At 25.9% G+C, this 15,599-nt stretch overlaps 3 protein-coding genes across 3 annotated transcripts; 2 read left to right on the forward strand and 1 right to left on the reverse strand.

Annotated features, from left to right (window-relative positions):
• Positions 1–429: 429 nt before the first annotated feature.
• Positions 430–10,017, forward strand: PmUG01_11027000 (conserved Plasmodium protein, unknown function; the record flags this gene model as incomplete). Its single annotated transcript, XM_029005918.1, has 1 exon — positions 430–10,017. The coding sequence occupies one exon, from the start codon at positions 430–432 to the stop codon at positions 10,015–10,017; it is 9,588 nt and encodes a 3,195-aa protein (XP_028862459.1).
• Positions 10,018–11,288: 1,271 nt separating this feature from the next.
• On the forward strand, positions 11,289–14,269 carry PmUG01_11027100 (GTP-binding protein, putative; the record flags this gene model as incomplete). The annotated part of the gene is made up of 15 exons (XM_029005919.1): positions 11,289–11,303; positions 11,383–11,439; positions 11,607–11,647; positions 11,838–11,897; positions 12,030–12,157; positions 12,288–12,379; positions 12,489–12,574; positions 12,677–12,722; positions 12,875–12,937; positions 13,079–13,159; positions 13,242–13,354; positions 13,496–13,650; positions 13,849–13,889; positions 13,988–14,063; positions 14,220–14,269. The coding sequence occupies 15 exons, from the start codon at positions 11,289–11,291 to the stop codon at positions 14,267–14,269; spliced, it is 1,104 nt and encodes a 367-aa protein (XP_028862460.1).
• A 551-nt stretch (positions 14,270–14,820) lies between these two features.
• RPS15 (40S ribosomal protein S15, putative) lies at positions 14,821–15,267 on the reverse strand (the record flags this gene model as incomplete). The annotated part of the gene is made up of 1 exon (XM_029005920.1): positions 14,821–15,267. One exon carries the CDS (start codon positions 15,265–15,267, stop codon positions 14,821–14,823), a length of 447 nt encoding a protein of 148 aa, XP_028862461.1.
• Between the last annotated feature and the right edge of the window lie 332 nt (positions 15,268–15,599).

The raw sequence follows: 15,599 nt of genomic DNA on the forward strand, positions 1-15,599 counted from the left end.
AAAATAAATGTATTAAGCATATACAAAAGAGCAACCCTAGTTGATTAGCAGATAAAGTAGATTGCATGCCATTTATTTTACAAATAATTTAGTTTAAAAGTTCGATGAATGGAATACTAGCCCTAAATAGTTTTTGAAAATTATTTATCAGTGTATCAAGTCCTATGTAATATTTCTTCCATTTATATTTCATTAATAATATTATATCTGAATAAAATTAATTGTATGAACGTGTAATGTATATGTATACGCGTATGCACGTACGATATGCGTATGTACCCTTATTCAATTATGATATGCATATATACCCGTATGCACCCATAATATGTAGATATACCCGTATGCACGTGTAATATATATATTTCCCCATATGCCCATATAATTATATAAGTATATCCTTATGATATATACCTGCGCACAGTCTGCACAATGTTGAGCAAGCAACTACACGACCTGCGAATACAAAAGCAGGTGCAAATATTTGAAGACAAACACATTGATAAACTAACAAGAAATAAATATAGGCTATTTAGAAATATTTATAAGAGTATTATAGTGTCCCCATTGCATTTAGTATCAATAAAGAAAGTGTTAGAAAATTTGATAAGTATAAATAAATCATTTGAAGAATTTGAAAACTTATTTTATGTGGAAGAACAGAATACGGTACACTGTTTTTATGATGAAAATGAAAAAAGAGAAATTGAAATATACTTAAAGCATCGTGAATTTTTAACAGTAGAAGAAGAGAAGATAATTTTTAAAAAAATTAAAGAATTTTTAAAATTGTGTTCTCTATATTCAAATAAAAATGAAGTTAAAATTCTGATCGAATTTCTAATATATAAATATGAAATTAATGTAAAGTGTAGTCAGGATATTTTACTGTGTATTTTACCCAACATTTTTTTAGTAGAACTAAAAAATATTTTAGAAATTATATACATAGAAGGAACATCACCCTTTTTTTTTATAAATAATTTTAAACATGACCAATTAAAAAATGTAGACAAATCTGTTTTTTTGCAACATATAAAAAGGAATAATGCTATTTATAAAATTTTATTTGAGTATTTAATAGAATTAATCTTTAGTTCTAGTTGTGACAATGCAATCGTTAGAAAGAAGGAAACGCACATTCCATATATAAATTTTTTTATCACCATTACAGAAGATATTGTTAATAGTTTCATTGACATGCCCATTTATATAGTTGAATTTTACTGTAACGTGCTTCTTGTATTAATAAGCAATTCAAAAAAGGTCTTTGATTTGCTTGGGAAGAAGATATGTAGTGCGATAAAAGTAAATGAAATGAATTCAATGAACAGCTTAGTACAAGAAAAAGAGAATATTTTTCTTCTGCAAATTCAAAATTGCTGTCAATTTTTAGAAAAATTTTTGAAAATTTTTGATGTTGCTATGTTTAAATGCAAAAAAGAATTTGATTTATCATTTTTAAAAAATAAAATATTTTTGTTTATAAATTATGACTTTCTCTCGCTTCATGAAAATCGAATAAGGGAAAATTCGTTATGTTCTTGTTTTGTAAAATGTCTAATTGTTTTACTAAATATAATATACAAAAATACGTACAAAATATCATTCAGCAGTTATTTTAAAGAAACACAAGGGGATCTTCAATATAGTGATAACACAATGGAGCAACTAGAACAACAACAGCAGCAGCAACAACGGCAGCGAAGTGATGAGAAACACATTATGAACATAATAAATTTCGTAAAAGAAAACAAAAAAAACTGCTTTGACAGTAGATTGGACGCCATTATAGAGGATGGAAAAATGCTAGTAAAACTTTTACAAATATTTTATGAGTTAAATGATGCATACGAAGTTATTGACAATTTAATAAAAATTATTTTGATAAAAAGCTATTCCATGAAGTTAAATTTGGACCGATTAGACCTTATATTTTCCCTTTTACAAAATAAAGAAAATTATAAATTTACCATAATATTTATAGTTAATTTAATATCCTTTTATATATACCTTATTAGAAGAGAAGCACATAAAAAGAGTGATAAAGAAGGAACAGAGGGTATAACAGGAACAGTAGGTACAGCTGATATGGAGGAGGCAATTGAAGAAATGAAATTGGAACATGTGGACACCTTAGAATTGTTACTTAGAAAATATTGTTTTAGTAATACCCTAAATAACAGTGTAGTATATAGAACGCACTTTTATGAAATAGTTAAATATTTTATATGTGAAAATAGCGAATTATTTAAAAAGAAAATATTATTATTTGAAGTTTACAGCAAAATAGATGAGCATTTGTTAAAGCTTATTAACATGTTTAGTAACAAATTGAATATTGTCAAAATTTTTAACCATGTTAATGAAGAAAAAGTAGATATCGGTGATCCTGAAATTGTTGAACAAGCTCTGAAGAGCATTAAGTTTATTTATAATTATAGGTTGAGAGCAAAAAAGAAAAAGAATTCAAATGAGGAACAAATAGTAGAGGGAAGGGAGAAAGAAACCCAGAGAGAAAGAAGAACTGGTGAACAGTGCTGTGAACAAAGTCAAAAAATAATCCAAGAAACAAGCAGCCAACAAAGCCAAAGAGGAAATCAAACGAAAGACATATTCGTAAAAGACTTCCTTCCGTTGGGGTTCATAGAAAAAGGAATACAAAATATTGAAAAATCAAAAGGATTCCTCGAATGTTTATATGCAAGGGTTGTTTATCTTTTAAAAGAGAATAAAATGTTATTTACTGATTATGTACAGAAGTATAAAATAGAGTTGATAAGTCTTTTTCCATCCAAAAAATACTTATATCGAATAATTTTTGACGCATTTAAAGAATTGAAACTTCATAATTTTTGTGAAATGGATAAAAATCGCAATAAGATATTTTTGAAATTTTACATACAATTATTTATGATAAAACTGATAAAGATGCACAATAAAAATAAAGAAAAATTGAAAAAGGACAAATTTTTTAAAAATTTTATTAATATCAACTTTTCTTTTTTTTTTATAATATATGATTGTGAAAATAATAAGGATTTGTACATAAGTAATTCCTTTTTTTCACGAGATATTGTACACGGAATTTTCCAGTTAACAAAAAATTTCTTTTTTCTTTTGTGCAAATTAAAGAATGTCAGTTGTTACAATTTTGATGATTTCATCCAAATGCAAATGAAGCAACAAAGATACAAAACCATTGAAAATTTTGTAAAGCATAGTGTTCCTTTTCGCACCAATATCTTGATTAGAATACTATATTTTTTTTCAAATGTGGACCTATTTAAATGTTTTGGATCCTGCAATACAGAACTGAACACAACTCGTTATGAAGCACATGAAGTAGATGAAGGAGAATTAAATCAGATCAATGAAAATATTTTAACCGTATCTACGAAAGTATCATTAGATAATGAATCTAATGATGACTATGAAATCTGTAAAGAGAAAGAAATTAAACAACATGTGGAAAAAAAAAAATTAAGAAATTTTTTATTAAGAATATTTAAAATTTTATTCGTTAATATGGATAACAAGAATTTCAGTTATTATGCTTATACTAGTAAAAAAATGTACATGAGCGTAGTAGAATCATTTCAAAAAACAATAGTACAGTTTAATAACATTGACCCTTCAGTAACTTATTTCTTATATTTCAAATGCCTTAATTTATTTTATATGAATAGCACGTATTTAAAATTTGTGTGTGATACTTTAGATTACTTTATTTTTTTATATAACGTTGATAATATAAAAAAGTATATAAAGGATATTAATATGATGACCAATGCCGCTATAGAAATATACAAATACTTGAAAAAAAGAACGAGGAAATTAGATATAAAGAATTATTATGGAAATTGTTTCATGGGTATAATAATTCTTTGTACTCCATATGTTTTTTCTAGCACGAGAATTAGATATGTTATCAATAAAGCCAAAAAAATAAATGATAAAAAACGTGTAGTTATAGATTATCATATTTTAAATACATTGTTTGATAGAAGCAGAATTATGAAAAACGCAGGAATTTTTCATTTACTAGACAATGTGGAAAGTTGTCCCAGTTACCCAGAAAATTATATAACTGATGGCATCAGGAGGAATAAAGTTGTTAACGAAGCTAACTTTGTAGATGATAATAATAGCGCTAGTAATACTGTTAATAATAGTAATGATATTAGTAATAGTGTTAATAATAGTAATGATATTAGTAATATTGTCAGTAATAGTAATAACAGTAGTAGTAATAGTAAAGAAGAAAAGGGTGTTTGTCTTATGACAGGTGATAATAATAAGAATGAAGTAATAGGAAATATAGAAGATTCATTAGAACCATTATGTAATGAATATACTGTTCACGTTCATTCTCTTATTTACGGGCGAAAATGGGATAGACGCAAACCTCAGTGTTATGAAGTTATTAAATATATTTTATTTATATTTGCCTATTTAAATAAATATTTTTTTAATGTATTATTATCAAATTTCCATGTTGATATTTTTTACAACAGTATTGCAGTGTACTTCTTAAAAAAAAATTTAATACTCATACATTTAAGAAGAATTATGCAAAGAAATTCGTACCCATATAAAATAACAAAAATATATAAATTGATATTAAGCATGAATTGGAAACTCTTTTACAAATACGAGTACATCTACCCCTTTCTATATTTAATAGATTTTTATGTTAATGTGTTAGACAGTAGCTATCTGAGGAAGGCGAAAGTGGAGCGTTTAAATGATAGTAACATAGGCGCTTCGAATACCAATGCGAAGAGCATTATGAACAATGGTTTAAATTACGGTGGACCAGTAATCGAAAGAAGTAGTATTAAGAGTGCCGAGAATAAAAAACTAAATGAGAAAGTGAAATATATGAACAGAAAGTTACTTAAAGAATTTAGTTTACACTATTCTAGTAAGACCTCAAAGAAACCTATAAATATAATAAAGCTTAGAAAAATGAAAAGAATTAAATATTCAGCTATCTTGAATAATCCAAATATTGAAGAGATGGATAAAAAATTTTTTCAAAATCTGAGAGGCTTTTTCAAATATCATGAACAACTTATTGAACATTTCTACTTTGATAAAGAAAGTGAAATAAGGGCTATGTGTGAGTTAATAATTAAGAGAATAATAGAATACAATAACGATATATTAATAATTCAGTTATTATCTATTAAGAATTTTTGTACTAGTTCTTTATTTAAAAAGGATATACGTTCATGTATTGAAAAATTAGATATATATAATTTTATGTTATTTAAAGAATTATTTTCAAATAAGAAGGATCACAATTATAATTCCATATTGTTAATGTGCAAAAATGTGAAGAGTGTAGCAGAGAAAAACAAATTATTACTTTTTATAGAAACACATGTAGTGAAAAAAAAAACAAAGGGATCTCTTCGTTGTTTGAGTATTTTGAAAATTCTTATTATGTTATCAGACAATAATATAAATATTAGTAGTGATAATAATAGCTTGAACAATATTCATCATTATGTAGAATTTGTGAAAAATCATATAAAAATTTTTAAAAGAATATCAGTGTTTATAGAGACAAATAATATTTTATTTTTAAAAATAATCAAATATATAACAAATATATGTACCCTTATGTGTAATGTACCCGAACTAATAACATATCATTTATCGTTAGTTAAAAACAATTTCCTATCAGATATTGTTTCGTTATTTTCTAAAAATATCTATTTCTTTTATGAAGACATATCCTCACATATGAAATCTCTCTCATATGCCTTTAACAAACTTATAAAAAAAAAAATAAGGCTTTTTGTGGATTCTCAAAGGAAGCAATATTTAAAAGGGGCATCAACATTGGAAGGGGTATCATCTTTGGATGAGGCTTCAACTGTAGCTGAGATATCAACTATAATTGAGGCTTCAACTATGGCAGATGCTTCAACCGTGTTAGAAGATGCAGATAAAGAAAAGCAAACAAAGAGCCAACTCACTGACGGTAAGAAGAGACAAAACGAGCAGATATGTAGCCCAAAGGATGAATGCAGTATACGTGAAGTTTCTTTAAAAAAAAGGAAGTTAACTAATTATAATTCGCTTTCCCATTGTTCAGTATCAGAAGATGAAACACTTAGAACACTGATTGTTCATAAAAAAAAAAAAGGTAATCGTTGTTACATGGAACATTTTGTACAGAATGAGGGAGAAGCAGATATGATTAGCCATTATCATTTACACATATTTGCATTTATATGTACATTTATTAATAGAATTTTTAGAAACGAGATTATAGATTTACAATATTTCATAGTTTTGATGAAGAACTTAATGTTCTTGTTTAATAAAAATTACAGCTCGTATGTCATATCAATTTGTTTTATAAATTTTATTATAAAAATTAAAATAGAAGATTTACACGCATGCACACATTACATAACAGATGTTCTTAATATATATTATTCTCATGACATAACTTATTGTATCAGCAACCATTTGTTGTTGTTTCTTTCATTGTATTTATGCCCTCATTCATTTGTAAAAGATAAATTAGTGCAAAATGACCAAGTTAACAAGTTAAAGAAAAGGGGAAAAGTAAATACTAGCTATAATGACAATACTATTGGGTATGTAGAACATTTTGGCAGTATTAATAAGGAAAATTATAATAGTGAGCTTGAAAATAACAAGAGAATAGGTATAATTAATAGAACTACTTCTTACCCCGCTTATGTACAAACTAAGCTAAAATACATCAAACCACATTTAAAAAAAGTGAAGAATATGAAACTTTTATGTTTGAAAATTATTTCCTTAATTTCAATTATTAATTCATCAAATAAAAGTAGTATCAAATTAATTTCATATTTTATATATTTTTCCACTTTTCAAAACTTTATTCTCTGTTTTTGTTTTGCTAAAGATAAAGTTATCAATAAGAGGTTGAACATATTGTTCAAGAAATTCGCTTTTCGAAATACAGATACATTCATATTGGCACATATTCTGAGCAACTTTAAAGTCAGCGCTCGTGCTTCATGCAATTTATGTAATTACTTGAGGGAAAAAGGCATGGGTGATCAAGAAGAGAAAGAAGAGGAGGAACAAGTTGAAGTTAAGGTTGATGTAGCAGCAGGAATATCCGGTCAAAGGAGCGTGGAGCGACCGAAGAATAATAAACAGAACGATGTGCACTATTTTGAGAATTTATTTTTGTATAAATTTTTGTTTTACCTGAACAAGCAAAAAGAGTACATGGCATTCAACGAAGGATACAAAAAATATATGAAGCATAAAGAAAATTTGGAAAGCACAAATCAAGGTGCTGTTAACGATTTAGATAACAGTCATTTCGCTTATAATATATTTAACGATATTCTGAATATGGAGATAGAAAATAATGGAGATGATGTTGACAGTGGCAGAAGTACTAATAATAACAGGGGTAGTTGTAAAGTTAGCGATATAATAAACAGGAAACTCTTAACTTTTTATGATTTTATAGTGAACAAGCTGTTGAACATAAACTATGCTGTTGGTTCGCGCCTTTTTAATGAAATTATTGTGTTCATTAATCAAAGAATAAACAACCACATAGACGCAAAGCACATATTTGATGCTATAATGTATTCTTTATATAACCAAAAAAACAAAAAGTCATTTTCAATTTTGAACGAAATATATATACATAATATATTCAACAAAGCACTGTTCAAAATAAAGTTAGATAATTCTATGCAAATTTTAATTGTGTCAAAAATAAATGAAATATTAAGAAATCTGTTTGAGAAATATTACTTAGTTTTTGGAAATGAAATGAATGAAAGGAAAAAAAGATATGAATCAGTTGAGGAAGAATATTATGGGGAAGACACAGAGGAGGAAAATTGTGATGATTCTTCAAGAGAGAACAGTAGAACAAATAGCACAACGAATAGTAGTAATATCAAAAAGGGTAAAAAGAAAAAATCGTTGTACTCAGAAATGGACAAGATATATGAAGAGTATAAAAAATACACAGCACATGTAGGTACAATAAATGAGATTACAACTAGTGATGAAAAAGATTATAATTGTACGTTGGCATATACTGGTGCCTTTTCTTCCAACCTTTTTGATATAAATTCCTCAGGTTCAAAGGTCAACATAAATGATAACAACTGCATTAATAATTACGAGGAAGAGGACAATGGGTATATGAAAAATATTGTAGAATATGAATATGGTTCAGGTGAAATTCTGTATATAAAAGATACAAACAGATGTAAGGACTTAAACAAAATTTTTTTTATAGATAGTTATTATTTAAATACAATTTTAAAATGTATATGTTCCCTGTTAATTAATTTCCCCTTATTCACAAAGAAACGAATGATTGAATTGTTCTGTGCTTTATTTTTAAATAACAAAAGATATATATTAATGAATGAGAAGAATTTACTTAAGAGTAATTTCTATAATTTTAGCAAAGACAAAAAAGTAAAGCATATCAATAAAATTGTTATAAACCCTTTAAAAAAATTAAGTATATATCATTTATTTTTTATATTCTCAAATAATGATATTAAAAGTTGCTTAGAAAATATAACTAATTATTACCAGAAGAATTCGAATCTTTTTGAAAATCCAACTAGAATATATGATCATAATGGATCACTTGTTCTTAATAACTCTTTGTTTATATATCAACATCTGCTTGTATTTGCGCATTTTTTTGGTGCTAGCTACAACATAATCAGCGATTTAGGCCTAAAATTATTATTTCTGTTAATAAACTGTTATATAAGTAACTGTTATAAATATATCGCAAGTCTCTATGAAAAACATCAAGGTAAAATAATGAATTTAAACAGCCATGATTTCTGTTGTTATAGTGTTAAATACGATGTATCAAATCATATAGGGAATAAGACACAAGATGAGATGCTTATTGATCTTAGGGTAGAAGAACAAAATATAGTAACATCACTATTATATACATCATCCAAGATTAAGCTGACTTGTTTACAAGATTTATTTAGTAGACTCGTCTCATGTTTCGAACGAAAGATTTTTGAATCTAACGCATCTAATATTTTGGAATGTTATAAAACAGTCTATGAAAGAAGAATATATTTTATATACTTTTACAGGCTCTATCAAAACTTTGGTTCAATTTTAAGTAACAGGAGCAAGTACCTACTTGATCTACTCAACAATATCAAGCTGACTTTAATAGCATGTCAAAAGAATAGTGAATGCATATATGAAGGAAGCAAGTTCAGAATTACTGGAAACAACAGTGGTAGTTGGAATAACAATAATGATAGTTCCCTTTTGAGGAATGAGGCAGAAGAAAGAAAAGATGAGAACTATGGTAGAAATCGCGAAAATAAAGAAGACGAGGAAGATGAAAAATTTCCCAAATTTACAAATGATGTCGAAGACAATGTAGAACGAAAGAATAGAAAAAATGTCTTAAAAAATAAATGGTATTGGTTTGATCTTGGATATTGTGCATTAATTTGTTTATATGAAATTTTAAAAAATGAGAAAAAAAATCAAACAAATATTACACCTGTTTTTTATGAAATTTGTTTGGACCATGTTATAGACTGTTTTAACTTCTTTGTATATTTACCAAGAGTTCATGTAAATTATGACGTCCAAAATAATGTTAATGAAGATATAATAAGAAACAGTGAGCATATTGATATGAAAAAAACATCCATTATTTTATTAGACATACTCAAATTAATTTTATTTGAATTATATTCTTTATATCTTAACGATCCATCAAAAATACAAATTATGACTATGAGATTATCAATTAAAAATGATAATAATAATGCTAGTACTAAAATTACCATAGCTATCATATTAACATTAAAATATATTTACGAAACAATTGGCTATAAAGAATTATTCTTTTCTCTTCAAGATTTGTATCAAATATTTTCTGAACTAAATGATCATCCAGATGATGAAATTGAGCTCATATCCAAGAAGTGGTTTAATGAGATAAGCAAATATACGGGGAGGACTTAATACTCTTGTTTTACCGTGTAACATTGGTTATTCCTAAATTATTATCTATTATATTTTTTTAGCATAATTTAATTTTGACATTATATATTTTTGAAAAAAAAAGAAAAAATAAAAATAATAAAAAAATAAAATAGGTACATTTAGTCACATTTAAACAAACCAGTATTCAGCCTATTCATTTTAAAGACACATTAATATTCTTAACGCTTTATCAAAAAATGTTAATGGTGAAAAATTTTATCAAAATGAAGAAAAAGGACTGTTTTTTTAAAGGGTCTTAATGCTTACACATGTATATCTCTTCTTATATATATATATATATTTATATTCGTATCTTAATCTAATTCAACTTTTGAGTGTTCAAAAGTGTTATACATTAATATATTACTTTGCCATATTTGCAATTTTTAAAAGAATTTCTTATGAATATTTCGTATATATAACATTTTAATACAATTATATACATTATTTTATCTTTAAATTTTAAAATTGCCATTTGTAAAAAAGTAACACTGATCATGCACTCATTTATTTAATTGTTCGCCCATTAACTTGTTTATTTCCCATTTGGCTATTTATTTATTTATTCATTTATTTGTGTATCCGTTCATTTGTGTATTCGTTCATTTGTGTACTCATTCATTGGTGTATTCGTTCATTTGTGTAATCGTTTATTTGTGTATTCGTTCATTCGTGTATTCATTCATTCGTGTATTCATTCATTCGTGTATTCATTCGTATGTTTATTTATCTATCTGTTTATTTAATTTAATTTTTTTTTTTTTTCCCTTTATTCAGCAATCATGATAATCAGCTAAAACTCAAAAAAAATTTTAATTTTCTAAAATATTATGTATTATTTTGTACAGAAAAATAGAACTTGCTCAAAATAGTAAAAGAAAAAAAAAATTATTGTTTTTTTTTTAAAGTATTTAAAAAATTTATTTATAAAATTTACTTTAAAAAAAATAAACATTCCTCTAATTAAATGAATCCAAAAAAAATTTTTTAATGATTCAAGCAATAAATAAATGTAAAGCAATTACAACATCTATCTTTTCAAAAGATGGAAAAAGCAAAAATATTTTTTCTATATTTTTTTACAATAATATATATTAACACCATAATATTATTAGAACACATTATATCTCCATTACGTGTAAATATGCCTTTTTGTCCCTGTCACATTACTGTATATTAAATGAAGTATTAATATTTCTTCCTTTTTTTTTCTTTTTTTTCTGTAAAAGAAATAAATTTGTTATGTCAAAATGGGAATTCTAGAGGTAAACGCATACATTAAAGCTTTTGCATAGTTTTAGCTTTGTGTGCTCATATTTGGTGTGCATAATTTTTTTTTTTCAGAAAATCAAAGAAATAGAGGCCGAGATGGCCCGAACCCAAAAAAACAAGGCAACTGAGGTAAGAAAGATGTGCACAATGTTTTATTCTATTTTAATATTTTTTTCCTTTTTATTTCATTTTTACTTCATTTTACTTCATTTTACTTCATTTGTACTTGTTCTCTTTCGCTTGGTCTTATTTTTCCATATATGAATTGTTCGAACAAATGGACTTCTTTTTTTTAGTATCATTTGGGTCAATTAAAAGCTAAATTAGCGAAGTACAGGTACAAGCAAAGAAATATTTCGTGTTTCCATTTTAAAATTTTGTTCATTCCTTTTATTACAACATTGTGTAAAATTGTTCATTTATATTATTACTTTATATTATAATTTGTACACATGTCTACTTATGCATTCCGTTTGATATTATAACATTATTTATATCTTTATTATTTTATAACATTTTACTGTCAGATCACAACTACTTGAAGCTCCAAAAGGGGGGAAGAGAGGAGAGGGTTTCGATGTACAGAGGTTCAAATAAAAAGAGAAATGAAAATTAAAGAATGATATCACTGCATAGATAAAAAAAAAAAAAAAGAAGAGAATTGTTTGAATGTAACACACAAAATAAGTAAATTATTATTATTATTATTTTATTATTAGACAAGGAGATGCGAGAATATGCTTAATCGGTTTTCCCTCCGTTGGGAAATCAACACTTTTATCAAAAATAACAAGTACAACATCTGAAATCGCTGATTATGAATTTACTACATTAACGTGTAAACCAGGTACAATTCTAATAAAGCGCAAATACGAATTTAAGCAGCTTCTAAATTGCGGTTATGTTCTGTTTACTTGTACGTCTTTTCGTTTATTCTATTTTTGTTCTACTGTCCAATTTTTTTTTTTTTTTAACAGGAATTGTAAGTTACAAGGATTCAAAAATTCAGTTACTTGATTTACCAGGGATTATTCAAGGCGCAGCAGAAGGCCGTGGAAGAGGCAGACAAGTACAGAAGGAGAAAAAAAAAATATTTTAAAATTTTTATAATGTAAAAATAATAATCGTATGGAATGTATATTTTTAATTTTACTGTGACTGCTATTTTTTTAAAATAGGTAATTGCTGTAGCAAAATCCTGTGATATGATTATGATGATATTGGATGCAACCAGAGACAATAGACAAAAAATAAAACTAGAAAAGTATTTTTTTTTTTTTTCTTTTTTTTAAATACTCTAAATAATATATAAAGCATAGTATATGTAAATGAGAGTATTATAAAATTTGATTTTTTTTTTTTTTAGTGAATTGAAATCAGTGGGAATAAGAATTAATCAAGAACCGCAAAGGGTAAGTAGTATGAAAAATGTCCTAAGAAACAAATTTATTGTTTCTTTTATTAATATTGTTAGTGTTTTTATTATTATTATTATCCTTATCTTACATATTTTAAGAAATAAATTACCAGACTAATGATTACTTCACTTTTTTACACTTATCAGATAACATTAACGAGAAAGAAATTAGGGGGTGTTGTCATAAATAGCACTGTTCCATTAACTAAAGTAATTATATTAAATATTTTAATTTTTTTTTTTATTATTCTTTTTGTTCAATTGTTAATGTTGTTATTACGAATGCCATTGTTATTGTAACTATAATATACATTATTGTTTTCACAATTGTTAATATTTTTCCTTTTTCAGATGGACAACAAACTTATAATGAGCATACTCCACCAGTACAAAATACATAACTGTAATTTGTTATTTAACGAAGATGCTACTGTAAGAAACCCTATTGTGGATAACCCAAGAACTCATGGCGTCAATAATATCAAATACTTTTATTTTTCTTTTTTTTTCATAGGTAGATGATCTCATTGATGTTATAGAAGGAAACAGAAAGTATATAAAGTGCATTTATGTGTACAACAAAATAGATATGTTACCATTGAAGGAGATTAATACTATTGCTTCAGGGTATATCGGAGTTTGTATATTTTAAATACGCACACATATATATATATATATATATATATATATATATATATATATATGCGCAGTCTTATTATTTATAAGCTTTCTGTACATTTTGAACATTTCTTACGTTTTGTATTATAGTGAGAACACCGTTGTAATAAGTAGTAGCAAATCATGGAATTTGGATGTATTGAAAGAATATATATTTCAAAAGTTGGAAATTATTCGAGTGTACACAAAAGTTCGCAAAGAAAAACCTGATTTTACAAATCCCATTACGTTGACTAGACAAAGAGGTAACAAGAGATAAGGGGAAAAATTGAAAAAAGAAAAAAACGAAAAAAGACAACATATATAAAAAGAGTAATATTTTTTATTTTCTTCATTATTTTATTTTTTTCTTTTCTCATTTTCTTCCCTTTTTGCATTCTACCGGCTGATATGAATTTCTTAAGTACATAAAAGAAAATGTTCTATATTTCCACATTTTTCAGGAAGTCAAACTGTTGAAGCTGTGCTTAGTCAAATACATAAAGTAATGAGAACAATGATAAGAAATAAATGCGAAATTTTTTTTTTTTTTTTTAAGATATAATATTTTGCATAACGTATAAATGACAATTTTAATTTTAGGACATGATTAAAGATTTTAAATTTGCGTTAGTTTGGGGAAGAAGCACAAAACACAACCCACAAAGAGTTGACTTGCGTAAGCCAAAAATGGATATACCCACATATATACATACGTACATACATATATATATATATATATATGTATGGCACTTGCACGCGTTAATGTGGGCATACCTATTCACTTATATACCATTTTACATACGATTTGTTCAATTTTTTTTTTTTAAATCAGATCATAAACTAGCTGATGAAGACGTTATACAGATTGTAAAAAATGGCTAGCTAGAATAAAACAAAAAAGGATGTTTTTTTTTTTTTTTTTCTTTGTTTCATATCAAATTATTATTGTCTTTGAAAGTATGCTATTATAGTGTATATATTATGCAAAGAATAATATTCTCTACAAAGATGTTAATAAGCGATTTTTCTTTTCCTACTATTTTGTTCTTTTTTTCATTTTGATATTAATATGGTTATACTAATTTTCTTTTTCTTTTGATTTTTTTTAGAGCCAAATAAAAAATAAATACAAAATCTATTAAATATCATTGATGATCAACACCTTTTTTTATTTTATGTTACATTTTTGTTTATCTTCTCTATTTTATGCGAAACGCAAAAAAAACAGAAAATAAAATTTTTGGTATTTTTAAAAATTTATGCAGAAGTTTTAATAAAGTATTAAATACACATTAAAAATAAAAAATGGGAAAATATGCATATACGTAAATACATATATGCATTGGTGTATATACGTATGTATATATATATATACAGACGCACACTTGCGTGTCCGTTGTGTAACACAGTTTATCCGTTTAATTGGCTTATATCTATGCAATAAGTGCGCTAGCCGTACTGGACTGATATTTCCAGTTGGATGGTAACAATTTTTTTCTTTTGTAATATCTCGATATTCTATGTATTTTGGACTCGGTTAAAATTAATCTGAATTTGCAATCTTTATCCTTTTTATTTTTTTCCAAATGTTTTCTCATTGATACAGCTTTTTTTATTAAAAAATACAAATCTTCCGGAATCGTCGTAGCAACACCATGGGCTCTTAATATTCTTAAAATTTTATTTCCTGTAACTGCCTTTACCTGTGGTATACCATAATTATCTCTTAACGTTGCACCTATTTGAGATGGTGTTTGTCCTTTCTTTGCTAATTTAATTATTGCATCTTCTATTTCTGATGGTTTTTGTTTCAACCAACTTGGCTGTTTTCTTTTGTATGGAATTGTTGAGCTAGATATACCTTTTCCTTTACCGTACATGCGACCCATTGTTTCTTCTGCAAGCAAAAATTATGCAAATACTTGTATGTATTTGTATATACACAAATTAATGTGTTAATATATATATATATGTTTGCGTAAATAATATATTCCTACTATCCCTATATTGTAATAATAATTACAAATGTAATAGTACTCTTTCAATTTAATTTCGTTCTTCAAAAAAAAAATTAAAAAAAAAAATATTCCTCTCTTTGCTTAAATAAACACTATATTTTTTTTTTTTATTAACAAAACTAAATGCAAGTTAATTATATTTTATATTCAAATTTAAATACATTTACAAATTTTGTTCATTTCAATAATTAAAA

The sequence above is a fragment of the Plasmodium malariae genome, assembly GCF_900090045.1.
Source record: "Plasmodium malariae genome assembly, chromosome: 11".
In the NCBI taxonomy this organism is placed as follows: domain Eukaryota; phylum Apicomplexa; class Aconoidasida; order Haemosporida; family Plasmodiidae; genus Plasmodium; species Plasmodium malariae.